The sequence below is a fragment of the Stegodyphus dumicola genome, chromosome 11 (genome assembly GCF_044657685.1).
Source record: "Stegodyphus dumicola isolate Sdum_Otavi_A_Nest chromosome 11, ASM4465768v1".
In the NCBI taxonomy this organism is placed as follows: domain Eukaryota; kingdom Metazoa; phylum Arthropoda; class Arachnida; order Araneae; family Eresidae; genus Stegodyphus; species Stegodyphus dumicola.
In genome coordinates, this window is record NC_140778.1 from 83,104,049 (window position 1) to 83,120,345 (window position 16,297).

Consider the following 16,297-nt stretch of genomic DNA (forward strand, 5'->3'; position numbering starts at 1 on the left):
TCCTCAGTGAAGATGTTAACCGTCATGGGCACAAACAATAGGTTACAAGAAACTCAAAAAGAAGTTAAGATACGATAACACGCCGAACAAGTATTAATTTAGAAGTCAAACAGCAAAAATCAGCGTTATATTTTCAAATTTTCACAGGACTAGTTTCGATGGTTTTGCCGAACCATCATCCTCAGCTCAAAACCATCGAAATTAGTCCTGTAAAAATTTGAAAATATAACACCGATTTTTGTTAATTGATATTTTATTTATATTTTCGTTATTTATATATCGTTATATTTTCAAATTTTTACAGGACTAATTTCGATGATTTTGAGCTGAGGATGATGGTTCGGCAAATCCATCGAAACTAGTCCTGTGAAAATTTGAAAATATAACGCTGATTTTTGTTGTTTGACTTATAAATTAAGCAGAAAGGTTGTTGTTTTAGTTTAGTGAAAATGATGTAGCCAGAACTAATCCTGCGTATCTGGCAATGCAGTAAACACTTGAGTGAAAAAATTGTTCAATGGATTAATTAAAAATAATTAAACTAAATAGTTGTTGCCAATAGAAAGGCATATCGATTCAAAAAGAATATTATTATTCATTAGTTGTGGAATTTAACTAAAGCTTTTACGTTCTTTTATAATTAAATAGCTGTTTGCACGGCCAGCCACCTGAAGTAATTGCTATAAAAAGAAAAGAAATGAAATGATTTTAACGAGTCTAGATAGCATAATTTTACGAGTTCGACAAAGTAATAATTAATTAATAATAATAAAGATGACGAGCTGCGTTTATTGTTGTTAAATCGTTTAGCTTATTAACCAAAAATGGATACGTCTGTTACATTGGAAAGTAAAATTAAATACCTTGCATTATTCCGAAGAGCAGTTCATTGGCGCATCGAAAATAAAAATGCTGTTTCGAGCATACGGGTTCGTAATGGATTGAATGCACACACAATCCATGATAACTTGATAGAAATTATTTTACCGACAAAAGCACTTAGTTCTGGAACTTCCCAAAAAATACTCGTACAGTTCATCTCAGTATTACTAAGCGCAACCAGTAGTTACACTCCATACTGCTAGTAATGTTGTAAGACTTTCACTGTGTAAATCTCAGTTACTGTAGAAAGTGACGAAGCTTAAGTACTAGATAGCGAATAATCGCTTAAGTTCGTGTGACAAGAAACAACAAGATGGAAGTGTAAATAACCCTTTATTATTCCAATAAGATTTAACAAAACTCCGCCTTGGGGTGTACAATCAAAGCCGACACTTGGGCTTGAACTTAAGAGACTAAGAATTAAACTAAAACTAAGATTAACTAAAGAAATATAACCGAAGCTATCAAGTTTCTAATGCAGTTGGCCCCTTAAACACCAAATGACTGCGAAGCTTATGAAGGGCCTGAGTACGGCCGAGCGTAATAACTGCTTTGAGAGAGAGGCCAAAGGGCAGACGCGCCTAAATCAGAAACTCTGATTCTCTCAAAGAACTTCGCGGTTAAATACCGCCCTTCCTCATTATGTATTCAGACGTGATTCTAAGACTACTTTCTGGCCGAAAGTAGTAAGTTGAAGTCAAGAATTTGACAGGAAAAGAACTTAAAATTTAACTGTTAATAAAATTAACACAATCCTTACAACGTTAAACACAATTCAATGCAAAGCGCATCTGTAAACTCTGATATTTTCGTTGAAATATGATACCTGAAATTTTTCGCAATTATAATGCTTCCTTTACTTCATAGAAGGAAGTAAAAAGACTGCACGTAAATAATATAAAGCAATAGCGCATAATAATAGTAATTATAAATGTAATTAACTTTTAAAAGTTTCTTTATATAAGAATTATTATTCAGATCCTACAGGACAAGAACGAGTACAGGGGGCATCATATCATTGCTATGAGCAAAAATGGTATTGCCCCGGTGTACTACCTTTCCGTATTTATTGAGAATTAAACAAGGTGACATGCAATCATGCAGATGCTATTGATGTTAGTATGATTAACTGAACTATAAGTCCAGATAGTTCATATCAGTTCAGTGCATCGCACTCAATTGGAATCAGCTCTGTTACATGGTATGGAGGAAAGACAAAGATATGAAAGAAGACTGAAGGAACGTTAGAAGTGTGTGTTTGGTGGAGATAACAATGGCACTCTGAAATTATTGCAGAATGAGAGGATTGAAGATTACGTTTGGCAGTAGTCGATGATGTTCTTTGACTGAATGTTTTTCCGTGCTTAATTAGAAATCGCCTGAATTCTAGACCTGGATTGCTTGGATGACGGATATGGTGAACAGACGTCATTGGACAGTTGAAAGATGTAGTGCTATGGGTCCCCGCTGCTTCCGCAAATACATCTGTTAGAGAAGGCTTTGCGTCTGTTGAAGAAGTGGAGTGGAAATGGGCCACGGCCCGAGATGTACTGGGAAAGGAACTAGGGTGAAAAAGTGACGTTTTCATCTACTTTAGCGAGGAATTCATACGTTCGTCTTCCTTGTTGTCCGTGGTCCCACTGATGTTGCCGTTGTGTGGTTGCAAGTTGTTTCAGCTTACATTTTAATGCTGACTTTGGCCACGGGATGAGTGCCTATTTGGTGGATAGCTGCGTCTTTTGGTAAGAGGTCAACGCGTTCATTTCCTGCACAAGCTCTGTGACCTTTATTATATTATAAATTTGTTGCTGATGTTGAGTATTAAATCCTGAATTAGATATGCAATTGGTGAGTTTGAGAACTGTTGTTTGATAGCACAGATAGCTGACTGGCTATCAGTAATCACATGGATGGTGTCCGTATGTGTTGGTAGAAGTAGCTTGATAGCATTCAGAATGGCTGTAAGCTCAGCTTGGAATACGCTGTTTTCGTGTCTGAGGACATCTTGCCATTCAGTGTAGGTACTTGTCCCGAATTTATAGTGACTCCGCAGCCTACTTTGTCCTCTATCTTCGATCCATCAGTATATGCTGTGAATTTAGTAGATGGTGGAAGGTTGTTGAGGTTGCAGTGCAGGTTATGAAGAAAGTTACTCGGGTGTCTAATGTATTTTCCTGGTGTATCCTCGTAGTCTTGTGGATTGAAGATGATATCATCGTAGCTTGCAGATTTCTTCAGCTGAAGAATTTTGGAGGACAGTGCTTCAATTTCAGCTTCAAGTGGCAAAGAGTCACACCTGCCAGAACTTGTAGAGCGTTGATGGAGGTTGTTTTAAATACACGGGCGATGTTAATTATGAATGGACGCTGAATGGCATTAAGAATGCGAACTTTCCTGGCTGTCATTGGCAGAGCTCAGATGGCAGTCGTATACGTGATGATCTTATTTACGACTGTTGTCAACAGCATTTCCATAATATGGATATTCAGATCTTACAGGAAGTGTGACAGTTTTAGTAAGCTTATAAGGTATTTCTCCAGCCTTCTTAGCATGTCTTCGTGGTGTAATGGTCAGCACGCTCGGCGCGTAATTGAGAGGTCCGTGGTTCGATTCCCGGCGAAAGCGTTGCTAATTTCTTCAAGCTGCTCCTTTAAAAAAATAACCTAATGTCTTTACAGTAGCGCCCTAACTAAAAGGTTGGTGGATGATGATTCTCCACCAGGATTTGGCGAGTGGGTCCCTTTTGCACTTTAAAAGGGGGAGTATATTAGATATTTCTCCCGCCTTCTTAGCATGTCTTCTTGGTGTAGTGGTCAGCACGCTCAGCGCATATTCGAGAGTTCCGTGGTTCGAGTCCTGGCGGCATATAAGCATTCTGTACCGCACCAGGCGCGTGGGGGAAAAATACATCCTCGGGACTGGGTATGGCTTCCGATGACATCATTTCCTCTACGCTTAGGAAGCCTTTGCTTAAGATCGAGAGTACACCTTCATACCATTTGTTTACATTTTGATAGAAATATCGAAAAGATTATTACTTTAATGACGTGCGCTGTATTTTTGGTGCCATGAGATTACACTTCCTGTAACTTCCTGTAACACTGTAGTGTGGTGAACTAAAAAATTGTAGCGTTTTCCCTCAGAGAGAAAAAGTATTATTTCTTCTAGTGTCCTAAATCCATAAATGTGTATTAATATTAGGCGCAGAGATTTTTCATAAATGTATTCTTAACTTAAAACCGTTCATAGTAAAGGTGTGTTAATTATTAATTCATTATTTCACGTTCATTATATATCCATTCTCTGCAGATGTAATCTGCAAAAATATGAGACAAGTCAGTTTTCTCAGATAGCAAAAATGGTTGTATGTTAACATAATACACAGTAAATTCACTATATTTGGAGTCAGTTAGGAAAATTAAAATTTATTTTTGAAACTGGACTACCATAGATTTGGATTAGAGAAATAAAGACACGTATGTTTAAATTGAATAATATTACTTTATGAATATTGCCCATTTTTAATGTGTAATATCTTTCGTACCTTTGTGAAAAATATCGTTGATCAGCAAAGGAAGTTCCTTTCCTTATACACGTATATTAAATTCAGCGGCAATACTCAATGCTCTTTTTTGTTTCATTTAAGGCAACAGAATATTAGAAATGGGAAAGACATGGACACTAACATAGAAATAACTTAGTTGCAAAGGAAATATTTTCTGAAATGTGAAAGGAAACGAATTCAACAAAATTACGAAAATAATTCACTTACGAGCACACAGTACCTTTACAGTTGGTTCGAAATCGTCGGTTAATCCAATGTGTTTTGGTTTTTGTAGTAAATTCTAGAACTGGCAATTTATATAATCTAAGCGCTTAAGTTTGAGTTTGGTATTAACAGCATCTTTAAAGGATTTTATAATTTTATTATTTCATAAAACAGGAAGCCATCTGCAGAGCGTTGCAAGTAAATCTTTTCGTCTGGCATAATTCTTAAAAGGAAACAAACGATTATTTTAACGTTTCCGTGTCACTCATGCTCGTCATTCAATGAAACCAAAACCGTAAGAATCCCTCCTAAACGTCAATACGCCAAGAGAAATTGATGTCATCGGAAATTATGTCCAATCACAAGCACGGAGTTTTTCCTATGCGCATAGCGCGGTACAGAATGCTTATATGCGTCCCGGCGGCGTAATGGCAGACCGCACATTGAGTTGAACAGTGTTAAGCGAATTTCGCTTACTGCGCATGCTTGATGGTGTACCTTTGGCGAAGGGAGAAATATTGGCGACTAAGCAAGCCTACGTTAGCATATTCGTGATCTCCATGGCTCTCGAGTGTGTTCGAGTGATGTTTAAAATTGCAATGTTGTGGAACTTTGCTTATTAGTTATTTTAACGTCCATACCGATTGCACTTGCTTATTTTTCTAATATATGTTTCATTTTAATTTGTCAATAACAGTGCATTTAATATTTGTTAACATATGTTCGTAATAATTCGTTATTTAAATGCAATTTGTTTACATGTTATAATTCAGTAATTGTAAACTGGAGTATCTCGCTTAGTTTGTTAGCGTATATTCGCGCTTTTATTTTCTCATTTCAAAGAATTTAATAACTAGCATTAAAGAATTGTAAAATTTCTTCAGTGTAATTTGTAGGCACTTGTTATATTCCTCTGTGTTTCTTTATGTGTGTACGAATGGAACGTATGGTAAATCCTGAATTGGTTTTATTGCTTAAAAGTATAATGAATAAATTTTCAACTAATATATCCTAAATTTCAGTCTTTTTCTGAACGAAAATTTGTACAGTTCCAAAGAAATGTGCAGAATTTCATAAGTATCATATTTTACATTTTGAATGTAAATACTGCTTCACATTACTTCGCAATAATTTCAGCTTTCTAGTTGTTTGAGCAGTACAGCAAAAAATAGTATTTTGACACAGTAATTAATTTACATTTACATTATTCTCTACGAAGATTTAAACGCCAGATTTGTTTACAATTAGATGGCGATACATCTACCATATACCGTATTTATCTTCTTTTCAAATCGCGCCAACATAGTAATTACGCCAAATTGTTTTCTGGGCATGCGCAGTATGCGACATTCGTTTAACACTGTTCAACTCAATGTGCGGTCTGCCATTACGCGTCCCGGCGACGGCATTGCTCATTTTTCATCTTTCTTGCTTTAAAAAAATACCTAATGTCTCTTCAAGCTTTATAATCCAACAATCAATTTTTATGATATTTTGCCAGACCATTCTAATTCTTCCCTTAAAAAAAAACATTCATCTATCCGAATAAGTGTTAAATTTAACTATCCGGAAGTGTTGTATTAAATTATCCGGAAGTGTTAAATTTAATTTCCAGAAAATTTCTCAAGCACGTATTTATGAACGTATGATATCGTCTGCAATAAATAATATTTAGGTTTTCAAAAATTTAGATATAAACTTCTTACGAAACATTAAAATCTTACCAGAGTTACATTTTGCTGAATTATTTTAACATCACTTCCATGAATTTTATCAATGAGAAATAAATTCCATCCCATGGGAAATTGAGTGAATATAATGGCGTAATAAAAAGAATTGGGAAGAAGCACAGTTTTCTGCCATTTATGTAACTATAAATTGGAAATCTTTCTGAATAGTTTATGAAGACATCAAGATACACGCGCCTGAAAATATTTCGAATATTGGTTTTGGCGTTATTGCCCTGCTTTGAATGTCACTGAATCTATTGAAAAGACAGCCCACGTTTGTCACACAGCTATTTATTTCTCTGAAAAAAAGTAAATATGACGCTCAGTTGTAAGAAATTTCTGTAGCTTAAATTTTTAACGGTTGGTAAGAAAGAAGTTTAGATATTTTATTCATTCTTCAAGGAATTGTTCGCGGGAAAGAAGTGAAAACAGTCTTTTGATATTCTAAAGGGTTATTTTAATCGTAAAATATTTTCGAAATCGGACTTGACACTAAATATAAAAGGCTATAAGTTATTTTATGTTAATTAACGACTTAATATGATTTAAACCTTTACTATAATTTCTTCCCGTAGATTGTATTATTAATGATATTTCACAGATTATTAGTTATGTAGAGACATTAGGTTTTTTTTCTGGAAGCAGGAGAAGTGAAAAATGAGCAAAGCCTTCGCCGGGAATCGAACCACGGACCTCCGATTACGTGCCCAGCGTGCTGTCCGCTACACTACGAAGGCATGCTAAGATGGCGGGAGAAATACCTTATATATAGTATTAGTATTATTATATTTCCGTACATATATTAATCTACGGATTCCGTAGATTTTATGTTAATTAACGAATTATTGTGATTTAAACCTTTACTATAACTTCTCCTTTACGTAGATTATATTATTTCAGTAAGACCCCGCTTAACGCCGGGGATACGTTCCATCAAAGTAGAGCGTAATGCGAAACAGCGCTAAACGAGGCTATCTTAACATGTAAATAATGGGGTTAAGGGAAGATGGATAGAAAATTGGTTAGGTATTAAATTTAATAATGTTTTTAAATAAAAATAAAACCAAACATTTATTTCTTACAAAAATAAAAACAATACAAACGAATATACTTATAAAAACAAATAAAATTCTCAGTCAGATCATTCAGTCTATTCTGTGTTTCCAATTTTCTGCCTTTTTTGTCAAGAAGGCATTATGATAGATTGGCATATTGCATTCAATTTCGTCGTCAATCCATATAGACAGTCGTTTTTACATTTCCTCTATAATGTTATTTCTAAAACGGGTATTCTAGTTGCAGAGCTTGACGTAGTTGCATTTGCCGATGACAGTATTTTTTCTTTATTCTTAAGGTTTGGTTTATTAGATTACGGCAAAGCACTCGAGGGCTATCTGCCTTAAGGGAGGGATGCCTGCGTGGAGGACTTTCTTAGGTAACTGACTCGTATACATGTTACACATGAGAAAACCACGAAAGCACCCATGCAGCCAGCCCGTTCGCGGGATTCGAACGTCGGACCGAACTACCAGTGTTCAGCGACGTTACCGCTCGGCCGCCCTTTATTCTTAAGAATTGTCCTTATTGTTGAAGTTGCCAAATTCAATGCAGCACTAATTTAAGACTAACGTTCACCAGAATCTAATCTTCTAATCACTTGCATTTTAGTTTCTAGTGAAATGCTTTTTCTGGTTGCTTTCTTTTCTTGTTTTTCATTATTAATCGTTAAAGTATTACATACATTTATACTTACAATAATGTTCACAAATGTTTCAAATGATAAAATTGCGTCCGTACAGCACCGCACCAAACAAGAAACACAACTACACTGTTTCAGCTATGTTATTTGGAAACCTAGCGCTGCGCACAATTTCGGGGAATCCCCGGGTTGAAATACAAGAGCGCTAAACCGAAACAGCGCTAAACGAAAAAGCGTTAAGCGGGGTCTTACTCTAGTAATATTTCGTAGATTATTAGTTAAATTCGGTAGATTGTATTATAATTATTATTATATTTCCGTGCCTTATATTAACCTACGGATTCCGTAGATTTTATGTTAATTAACGAATTACTATGATTTAAACCTTTACTATAAGTTCTTTTTTTCTTAGATTTACGTAGATAGGTCCACCAGATTGGAAATTATTTGGTGTCTTTAAGCTGAGGGTTTAAATCAGGGATGGCCAACCTTTTTTAGAGAGCCAGTATCTGGGAAAAAAATATGCGTGCCAATTCATACTTTTCCAGCATATTAAAAACTAAAAGACAGGAAAATGTTATTTATAGGCTGATTATGGGATTTTTATGCAAACAGCACATTTATTTAATCTAACTCTGAGTAGAGAAGATTTTAAAAATAATATAATAAATAAAAAAAGCTCGAATTTAAAGATTCAGTCAGTTAGACCATGTGTAAAAATGAATTACTCGAAGCATTTAATCCAGATATATAAAGAGAATGTCTGTTTGTTTGTTCGCGATTAACGCAGTTACTACCATAGCTATTGTCATCAAACTTTCTACGATTCTTTTCTGGGTACTGGAAAAGGTCGACGTTCACTTTTCTCCAAACAAAAATAGGTAAAATCGGGGATATTAATTAAAATTTCTGAAAACTCTAATTTTTGTCCTTATTTTTTCCGAGTGGCAACAGTCCCGCTCACTGAGATGAAAATCTGCCTTATTTCGAGAAGCGTTGCCACTGCTCGCTTTCAAATCGTAGAGTTTGTTAATAAAAATTTTCTAAGTTTTAAAACGAAATAAAAATAGCATTGCCAAATATTAAATACATTATTCCCGATTCCAAAAATTAGTGGGAAGCCACTTCGACTGTTCCCATCTTCCTACGACTTTAATCACCCAAGATATTAATTAAAATCTCTGAAAACACTAATTTTCGCACTTAGTGTTCTGAGTGGCAGCAGTCTCGCGCGTTGGCAATAAAAATGTTTTATTTTGAAAAGTGTTGCTACTGCTCGTTTTCAAATGGCAGAGTTTGTTAATAAAAAATTTGTAAGTTTTAAAAGATCCATATATGTCTGTTTGTGGGTTTGTTTGTTCGCGTTGTTCATTTCTGATCAGTTATGATAACTGTTTTGCCACATTTAATCGACGAAAATTGAATATAGGTGAAATATTGGATAGAACTTGAACTTGTTTTATCACAAGAAACATATATTCATTTATGCGGATTCTTCATTTTTTAATTTCTTTAAATATTATACAAGGCGATAATATTTGGTAGCAACAATTTGAAAAGTGAAACAACGCTTATAGTAAATCAACGCAAAATGCCAAAACGAAATTAATAGTCCTTCTGGGTAAATTTCGATTTTGGATTAATAAAGTATTTAATGTTTGGTAATGCTAATTTTATTTCATATTTTGTAAAACATGAAAACTTTTAGCAAGAAACTCTACGATTTGAAAGCGATGACTGGCAGCATTTCGAAATAAAGTAGATTTTTATCTCCAGCGTGCGCGGCTGTTGCCACTCGGAAAAAATGAGTGCGAAAATTGCCTTTTTCAGAGTTTTTAATGAATATCTTGGCTGATTAAATCCGTACGAAGATGAAAATAGTCGAAAGGGTTACCTGCGAATTTTGGGTACATCTCTCAAAACTCCCTACCGCAACGGAGAAGATAATGTCACAAACAGTTGCCCACAGATTTTAATAGATGTTTTGAGTTTTTATGTATTTTTTCCTTGGTAAGGATGTTTTGAGGTAAGAACAAAATTGATTGAATGAGAGGTATATTTCTAATGACATTTCAAAAGGAAATAATTTTAAGTGAAGTACAGCAAAAAATGTGTGTAATTTGACGTACGAGGAAGTCATGTGGTGTCCGCATCCTATATATTAACTTGAGTGTTTCATGTTAAGGCAAAGTTATCAAAGGCGTACGTACCATCATGGCTTTTCGATTTTACTCCATAAAATTTTGGAAATTTGAAACAAGCTTTCCTGATATATATATATAAAGTGGAATTTACCTGAATACTGAATCTTACGTTTAGTAATGTATACTAATTCAATACACTTTTATTCACTGTAGGAAGTGGGACGGCATTTTTACAACACCGCTGTGGATGTACACGTATTGAGCCACGAGAGCTCTGTGGGTGCTATTCATGTCATAATGCAGCTGTCTTTCGACAACAGAGCTTTTCAGCTGGAAGAGAACCGAAACACGCAGCGCATCGACCGCATCATGTTACCCATCAAGGCTTTTCTCTTCCTTGAAATCTTCCCATTCTGCCTCGTCTTTGACTCTGGTCTTTACATCAAGACTATCGGCAAGAGTCTGCGAGCCATCATGCCGGATATCGCCGGCCGGAAGTTGCCAGAAGTCTTCGATCTTACCAGGCCGCTTATTGAATGTACCTGGGAAGCAGTAAGTGATAAAAGTTTATTGCTCTTTTTTACTATACCTAACTATACTAACTACTGTAGCTGTATAACTTTACTAATTACTATAACTACTATACCTATATAACTATAATAACCACTATACCTATATAACTGTACTAGATATTAACTACTATTTCTATATTGGATATTAAATCCTATACCTATATAACTACCTACTGTACCTATATAACTATACTAACCACTATAACTTCATAACTATATTAACTACTTACCTATATAACTATACTATGTTAACTACTACACATATATAACTAACTACTAAACCTACATAATTAACTACTATACCTATATAACTATACTAACCACTATAACTATATTAACTACTTACCTATGTAACTATATTATATATTAACTACCATTACTATACTACAGTGGTGCCCAACCTTTGGTCTCTCGCGAGCACATTTCCAAAACATCAACATTTTTGTTAAACATATTTCCTGTCTTATGTGATACACCTGAAATATTAATTTCGGCAAATGGGTTTGAGATGAATAATAATATTGGTTGAACCTTTATGGAAATCAGAGAAGCGGAGTTCAAAATTATTTTTCAGTGCATTTAGGTTTTCCGAGTATTTCTCTGTTTCAATTGCCTCGTGGTTATTAATATGGCTTGATAAATTCTGAAAAATGGGTGAATTTTTTTTTCTTTCTTCTGATTTGTCCACAAATTTAACTTTATCTGAAAAGCAGTTACAGTCCCAGTCAATTGAAAAACGGTTTTTCTTTCCCCTGGAGATCTTTGTTTTAGTTTGTTTAGTTTAGCTGTTATATCCGTGACAAAATACAGATCAGATAACCAATTATTATCGTCCAATTCTTTATAACTTTCGTTTCCGGATTCCCAAAACTGCTTTATTGACGAAAGAAATTCTACAAACCTTTGAAGTACTTTTCTCATCCTGACCCACCTAAACATCAGAATGGAGCAATAAGATTTCATGTTCGCTATCGAGTTCATCAGTTAGCAATCAATTATTTCATAACGTTTTGCAAGATATCTCTTATTGTGGTAAATGCTTACCATATTTTAACAATTATGAAAAGTAAATAAATGGTTATTTTAAAAATAATTTTTGTTCGTAGTACCTAATCGGGCTGGCGAGCACATACAAAACGATCGGGACGACTTGTAAAAACGACTTATGCTCGCGGGCACAAGGTTGGGCACCGCTGCTATACTACATATTAACTACTATTACTACTAATATAACTAACTACTATACCTATATAACTATAATTAGAGATTAAGTTAAATTTAGTGTGTGAATGGTTGTTTGGGGATTAAGGTATATCCTAATTTTATAAAAGTTATTTTTAAACTCCTTTCCTATCTCTTCTAGTTTCAGCTTACAATTCCTTACCAGAAGAAGATTTTCGAATCGCGTTAAAGGCAAATGAGAAGTAGAGAACATTTGAGTCAAAGTTCACTGACTTCGACAGAAAGAATTAAGATTTTCTGGATAGCGCGTGTTTGCCTTTTGGCTATGTTTCTCTAAGCTGTTACTACGCTACGTGCCCTTGAGAGCTTCGCTAGCTAATTCGATATTTAGGGCCCGGCTAGTTTAGTTTTGTGTTAGCTTCGGCTAAATCTCTTTAGTTAGTCATTAGTTCAGTTCTTATTTCTTACATTTTTAAGTTTAAATCCAGGTGGAGGCTTTATTGTACGCCCTGAGAAAGGGACCATCTGTGAATCTTTATTTTGAGCAATATAGGTAAATTAACTCTTCTTGAGTTTTACGTTTCTGTTTCTGGAAATAAGCGACTGTTCGGTTAGTAGTTCACTAGGTACCTCCACACTTAGTTAATAGACAAAAAGGAGGATCCCTCCAGGCTTTTGAAACATAAATATGTAAATATTTATGACAGATCACGAATGCCTTCTGTAAGAGGCCAGATGTCATATAAAACATTAAGAGTGATAATGTTATCTGTTTTCATATTATACGTGAGAAAAATAATAGAAGCACTCAAATAGCTGATCTGTTGAATCATAAAAATCAAATATCATATTCAGTTCAAACAGCTAGAAGTTCATCAGCGGCAGAGCCGTAAAATCTCTGAACACTGATAGTTTAATCCGGATCCCGATCCCGATGAATGGCTGGTTACATTGAGGATTTAATACTTTACCCCATGTGTAACGTGCATACCAACCGGTTTTCCTTAAAGACCTCCACGGAGAGATCCCTCTCCTTACACAAATATTACTTTTTCACTTTGCTATAATCATATAAGGTATTTTTCTCCTCCTACTAGCATGCCTTCGTGGTGTAACGGTAGCACACTCGGCGCGTGTTCGAAAGGTCCGGGTTCGAGTCCTAGTGAGGGCATAGCACATTTCTCATATATCCTGCTTCAAAAAAAGGCTAATGACTCTACAATCAAATAACCGAAAACCAAAAGGAGTAATGTCTTAGTGGTTAACATGTTGAGCGCCACGTGTGTGTTTTAGGCAATCCCGTTCAGGCCACGCGCTTCGCTTAAAAGCGCTGGTGTTGTAGGGCCAGTGATTCGTATCGCGGTAGAAGATAGCAACAAGTTGTGAAAAAGAAGACATTCCGTCGAACAAAAATGCAAGAATATCTAGAAAACGACAACATAAACTCCGAAGAAAACCGGGAAAAGCCTCTGAAGTACGAGAATATTGTAAATTATGTTATGATAAAAATGCAACAGAAGCTGGTAGAGTGCCAGAAAAAAGACTAAAAGAGTGTTGTCACATTTTGTAATAGCTGTAATGGAGAACCGTTTTTATGTTTACCGTGTTTCAATGAAATCCAATGAATCAAAATTAAGTAAATTTTAAATAAACTTTGTGTAATTTCATAACACAGTGTAAATTTTATCGTTATATATCATGTTACACGTTGCCAGCCAGCAGCGGTCGACGCAGCCTAAACGAAAAGGTCTAGTGTCAGTCACAAATGGCTGACGCGACCTAAACGGAAAGTTTACTGCAGCCACAGATGGCTGACGTGGCCTAAACGGAAATTCTAGTGTCAGCCACAGATGGCTTACGCGGCCTAAACGGAAAATCTAGTGTCAGCCACAGATGTCGGACGCGGCCTAAACGGAAATTCTAGTGTCAGCCACAAATGCCTCACGCGGCCTAAACGGAAAATCTAGTGTCAGCCACAGATGTCGGACGCGGCCTAAACGGAAATTCTAGTGTCAGCCACAGATGCCTCACGCGGCCTAAACGGAAAATCTAGTGTCAGCCACAGATGGCTGACGTGGCGCTCAACGTGTTAAGACCGCTGAACACTGCGAATTCCACCCGGATTCGATTCCAGGCAAAAGGATTGGCTGCATAGTTGGTTTTTACCACGTATAACGTGAATACGACAGTTTTCCTTAAAAAGTTCTTCACATAGCCATCCCTTCCCTTAGGCAAATCGCCCTTGCATGCTTTGCCGTGTTAACCAGACAACTGGTTTGATACAAATCATTTGTTTTAAATTAGCGATTTTTTTCGACTATCCAAAGAAAGTCCTTGAAAAATGTATCATTTCTTGGGCACTTCTTAAGCGCTTTACTTAATGAAGGCTAACGCTTTAAGAGGGCTCATACACATTAAACCCCTTATGATCTTCGAATTGAGATATTTTATTTACTTTAAAAGCAATTACTTCCAACATTTTACAGCTGACTACATAATATAGTTGCTTTGGGAACTAGTAACCAGAAAGTTTGTGTTGCCACAAATATTTTTTCTATTTCATCCGCTTTGTGACAAAATTTTTCGTCATGTTTCTACCTTGCGCGCATGATATTTTAAAAATGGCTAATGGTACATACTTGAAATTTGATGGAATTCTTTATATGGGCACTATTTTCTAACTAAAAATCTGATGAATATTTTAATATTAAAAAACTTTATGCATGAAAACATTACAGATTTTTTTAATAAAATACATTTTATAAACTCAACTCCAAATAAAGTAAACATTTAGCACGAAATTCTTAGAATTTTTGATTCACAGTAGTTTCCAAATGTTATAAAAGCTATATATTGAATACGGAATTAAATTATGCAAAAAAATGTTTTAAACTGTGCGCGCAAGGTGGAAACATGACGAAACATTTTGTCACAAAGCGGATTAAATTATAAAAATATTTTTGGCAACACAAAATTTCTGATGACTATTTTAGAAAGCAGCTATATTATGCAGTCAGCTGTAAAAAGTTGGGATCAGTTGCTTTTAAAATAAGTTATCCCAATTCATGCCACAGTCACATATTCGAAGATCTTATGGGTTTTAAGGTGTATGAGTCCCCTCAAATGACTAATAAGCTTTTATATTCCACAGGCCCAGCTTTATTTTTATCTTCCGATGTCAGTACGTTTAGAACAAAGATGACATATATATCACGTAGAACAATCCTGCTGGTGCCAGTGTCAGATCCTGTGATGAATGATAATGTAATGACGGAAAATGAGAATGTTTAAGAAGGATTACATTTGCAGTTGTCGCTAGTGGTATCAGATAAAATTGTCTACCGATCAAAAGATTATAAAAAAAAAGACGTTTAAAGGGTTAAGTAATATCTATGAGTGTCAAAACACACTATGTCTATTTGTGATATTAGAAGAAAAATTTTAATGCAAATTATCTTAATTTCTATTTATTTAATATTTGAAAATTTTATCAAGTGAATATATTTTATTGATTTCTTTAATAAGCAGATAGCCTAATTTGCTTTATCATAAATAAATAACACAGGCTATTTTGAGACAAAAGCCTACACTAAAATTCAAAATCTTTCAGCACTTTACGAGCATTTACCGAAGACGAGAATATGAAATCATTCTAAGGAAACAATCACATGTGACAGAGTGTCTGGCAGAGCTCCAACTGTGTAGCCGGGAAAAAAATAAACTGAAAAATTCATGTTCGCTCTTTGTCGCACAGCGCCTCGGAGCTAGAATATGATCGAGCTAGAATTGATGTTTACAGATCTTTATTGATGCTTGAAGAATAGTGCACTCGAAACTAATAAATATTGTTACGAATTTTGTACGCATGTAAATCTTAGTGAAATTATAGTATTTTTTTGTATAATATAGCATGAAATGCTTGAAAGAGATGATGTTCTGCAAAACAAAATAACAATACAGGGGCAAGTCTGTTTAACATTGAGCAATGTTAAATAGCTTCTCCCTTGTATGGCTGTTTCGCTAAATTGGGAGATATCGCCAAGATGGCGATGATTTTCGCGACTAATATATATTAGTCGACCAGTTTGGCGAGAAATCGCCAATAGTTGCCAGACTTGACGACTTTGTGTCCTGTCCTTGTATAACTGTAACGAATATTGAAATTGAATAACTATAATTGATCCTATATATAACTGTAACCCTATCCGGCCCTCATATGGTTTCCAGTAATTTCGAGATTTCTTGCTAGCCGGAAGAAAACTATACAAGACCGGGAAGGAGGAGCCTCAGTTTCTCAGTAGCTGTTTAGTTCAACATGA

At 35.3% G+C, this 16,297-nt stretch overlaps 1 protein-coding gene across 1 annotated transcript in view; it reads left to right on the forward strand.

Annotated features, from left to right (window-relative positions):
- LOC118195508 (soluble guanylate cyclase 88E-like) overlaps nt 1-16,297 on the forward strand; it is a 240,226-nt gene that overhangs the window by 115,410 nt on the left and 108,519 nt on the right. Inside the window, exon 3 of the mRNA XM_085826934.1 lies at nt 10,438-10,776. Coding sequence (XP_085683060.1) covers nt 10,438-10,776 — 339 coding nt within the window. The remainder of the gene's footprint in view (nt 1-10,437; nt 10,777-16,297) is intronic.